The 3,321-nt window shown below is 54.2% G+C and overlaps 1 protein-coding gene across 1 annotated transcript; it reads left to right on the forward strand.

Moving 5' to 3' along the window:
* Nucleotides 1-1,451: 1,451 nt before the first annotated feature.
* Nucleotides 1,452-3,083, forward strand: LMJF_36_0740 (conserved hypothetical protein; the record flags this gene model as incomplete). The annotated part of the gene is made up of 1 exon (XM_001686594.1): nt 1,452-3,083. The coding sequence occupies one exon, from the start codon at nt 1,452-1,454 to the stop codon at nt 3,081-3,083; it is 1,632 nt and encodes a 543-aa protein (XP_001686646.1).
* Between the last annotated feature and the right edge of the window lie 238 nt (nt 3,084-3,321).

Genomic DNA, 3,321 nt, shown 5'->3' on the forward strand with positions numbered 1-3,321 from the left:
CACTGCAGCACGGGTCTGATTCTTTTGCTGGTTGTCCATTCCCGCGTTCAGCGCATTCGTTTTTTTTTTCTGATATCGCTCTTGTTGACTCGCTGGCGGAGCCGAATCCCGTTCCCTTCGCCTTCGCCTTTCTCTGTGTGCATTTTCTGTTCATCTGTTTCTTTTTTGTTTTCTCTCTTGCTTCTTTCGCTTTTGTTTGCGAGGCTCGCACACACCCACTGTTGCCCACGGCGGTTTCACGCCGTTCTCAACTTTTCGTTTGTCGCTCTTTCGTCTGCAATTCTTCTGTTGAGGTGTTTCTGTCCTTCTCTCTTTTCGTTTTCGTTGGTTCTGTATGGTGCGTTGGCTTGAGTCGTCGTTGCACTGTTTTGTTTGTGTCTGGTTGGTTTTCTCCCCCCCCCTCCCCAACTCTCTTCTCCGCTACCTACCTATCTACCTATCTATCTACGTCTTTTTTTGTTGGTGTACGTGCGTGCTTGTGCGTTGTCTTTTGTGCAAAGAGAGAGAGAGAGAGGCGAAGGCACGCATAACACGCCTGCATAGCAAAGAGAGGGCACACAAACAAACAAACAAACAAACAAAAACAAAAGAACCACCCCCAAAGAGCCTTCACGGTGCATCTGCTTGTCCGAGTAGAAACAGAGAGGAATTCCACATCGCTGGTTTTAGGTTAGTACACACTGTGACTACACCGCGGACGCCCTTCCCTGCCTCCCTCTCCTGGTCTCTACATCTTTCATCTTCATTGTCCCCATCAGCCAAGGCCTTTTTGTTCGGCCTCTCTTTCATTTGAGGCGTCTCCATCTTTCCTTCTCTCTCGTTGTATCTTACCCTCACTGTTGTCGTTCTCTCCCCCTCTTCTCGCCTTTCTTTGCCCTCCTTTTTTCTCGCGTTGTTGTCCTTTTTCAGTTCGACGTAGCCGTCTCTCCTTCCCTCCCTCCCTCTCTCTGACATCATATTCTGTTTCGTTGGGTATTCGCTCGTCCGTTTCTCTCGTGTGTGTGTGTGTGTGTGTGTCTGTCCTCCTACCTCCCTTACTCACAGACACACGCCTCTTTTTGCTGTGCTTCCGCTCCACGTTTTCTTTTTTTGTTTGCATCCTGTTCTTTCCGCTTGTCTCACTTCCCCCCATTCCCTTACCTCTCACGCAGATTTCGCGGTGCTGATCTCGGCGTATTTTTGCGGGTCGATCGGCCTTCGGCACACGTGCAGGACTGCCTGTGTGTGTGTCTGTCGATTTGCTGTGTGACGAGAGAGATCGCGACCTTGCCCCTGCCCTCCTCACGCGCCCCGTCAAGTCGTTCCTCATCAACGATACTCAAAAGATCCAGCGTCAAACGAAAAGAAACACACAGGCGGACACATCTGCGCAGCACCACGGTAACTGTGGTATTTGATCAGACACACCACGTACAAGACAACTTCAAGGGACTCCCACAACGAAGACGACGATGTTCCCCATGGATATCGCCAACACTGGGAACCAGCAGATGCTGTACCGCAACAACCAACCCCCGCAGCAGCGGCAGCAGCACCAGATGCCGCAGCATCATCTGCAGCAGCAACACCATCAGATGCCGCAGCAACAGATGTTTCCCTCTCAGTATGGATATCAGCAGCAGCAGCCCTACCTGGCGTACCCCAGTACCGCAGGCCCGAACGCCGGTAAGGGAGCAATGGACTTCATACCGTCACAGCAATATATGCCTCAGCAGCAGATGTTCCAGTACGGATACACGCAGCAGCATCAGTCTCCGCTGAACCAGCAGTTCTTCCATTCGGTGATGGCCCCGCAGACTCAGCCGCCACCGCCGCCCATGCGCTACAACCAGCAGGGCAACAGTAACAGCACCAACCAGTACATGGGCGGTCACGCCGGTGGCCATCCGCGTTACCATGGCGGACGTGGACGCGGCGGCATGCACAGCGGATATGGTGGCCAGTTCCATCGACAGGTGCACAATAGCTACTTCTACAACCAGCAGCACCACTATAGCAGCAACAATGCCGTGCCGGAAAAGACGCCGACCGTGCACCTAATCCACCCAGAAACAAAGAAGATTATCAGCATCAAGCTGAACCGCATTTACAGCACTATGGCTGACATTCGCCCTCAGCTTCATCAGCAGTCGCACAGCAACGGCGCTTCGGCGAGCAACGTCCCTAGCGTCACTGAGGACAGCAAGTCGGAGAAGGCGAGTAAGAACGAGAGGCCGAAGGAGAAGAGTGACTCTTCGCCGGCGCCAAAGTTTGATCCGAAGACGACGAAACTGGTGCTATGTACTAGCTTCCTTAGCCCCAAGGGGTGCATGCACGGTAGCGGGTGCGATAAGGTGCACATCGCCGGTCTCGAGTACACGTGGCCACAGGTGGAGGCAAAGGAGGTGAAGAAGGAAGGTAAGAAGGCATACTCCGCAGGTTTTTTTGTGCACTGCTACGACCCGACGTTGACTCGCTACTACAAAGTGCCGTCGGGGTCTGTCTACGTGACGAAGGGCAGCGCCGACTACGTGAACATGTTCAACGATCACGGCGATAACTTCAAGATGAAGTTCAAGCTGTGCGCGCCGATGCTGGAGGGCGCCGAGTGCGAAAAAGGGGAAGAGTGCGAGGACATCCACTGCTCCGTCGCAGACCTGGAGGCGGTGCGAGAGAACAGCGCGAACGCGACGCACATCAACAACATTGAGGCCATGGCCGATGTGCCGCGCCTGCCTGCGGACATGACGGTACGCGTCTTCAATCAGAACAGCTTTGACACGTGGCGAGACTACCCGGGTGGCAACCTACTCATTACGGAGGGGGCCAAGGCGTATCAGAAACAATACGAGCAGGAGATGAACAGCGTGCCGACACGCAAACGTATGCAGCACTGCGCACACTTTCGTCTCAAGGACATGTGCCGCCTCGGCGAGTCCTGCAGGTTCCTTCACGTACTACCGACGGAACAAGAGCTCAAGGAGCGCAAGGATGCCGAGGTAGCCGAGGCTGCCGCGCAGGCGGCTGCAAAGGCGACAGAAGGGGTGGCCGGCGAGGGGATCATGAAGTCCGACACGAAAGATGCAGGTGCGACGATCGAGTAGGCGCCCGATGGCAAGAGATGGTTAAAAAAGGCGGCTCAAAAGAAAGAACTAGATGGAAGAGGGTCTACCGGCTCAAACCGCCGTCCTCTGACGAGAGTACAACATGTTACACAGACAAACGCGTTACTCCCAAAACGCAAGTGTGTGTGTGTGTGTGTGTGTGTGTGTGTTTGTGTGCACTTCGTGCCTGGCTGCCGTTCCGTTGTCGTGCTCTTCTTGGATTCCAGAGCCGCTAACC

This window comes from Leishmania major, chromosome 36, assembly GCF_000002725.2.
Source record: "Leishmania major strain Friedlin complete genome, chromosome 36".
In the NCBI taxonomy this organism is placed as follows: Eukaryota; Euglenozoa; class Kinetoplastea; order Trypanosomatida; family Trypanosomatidae; genus Leishmania; species Leishmania major.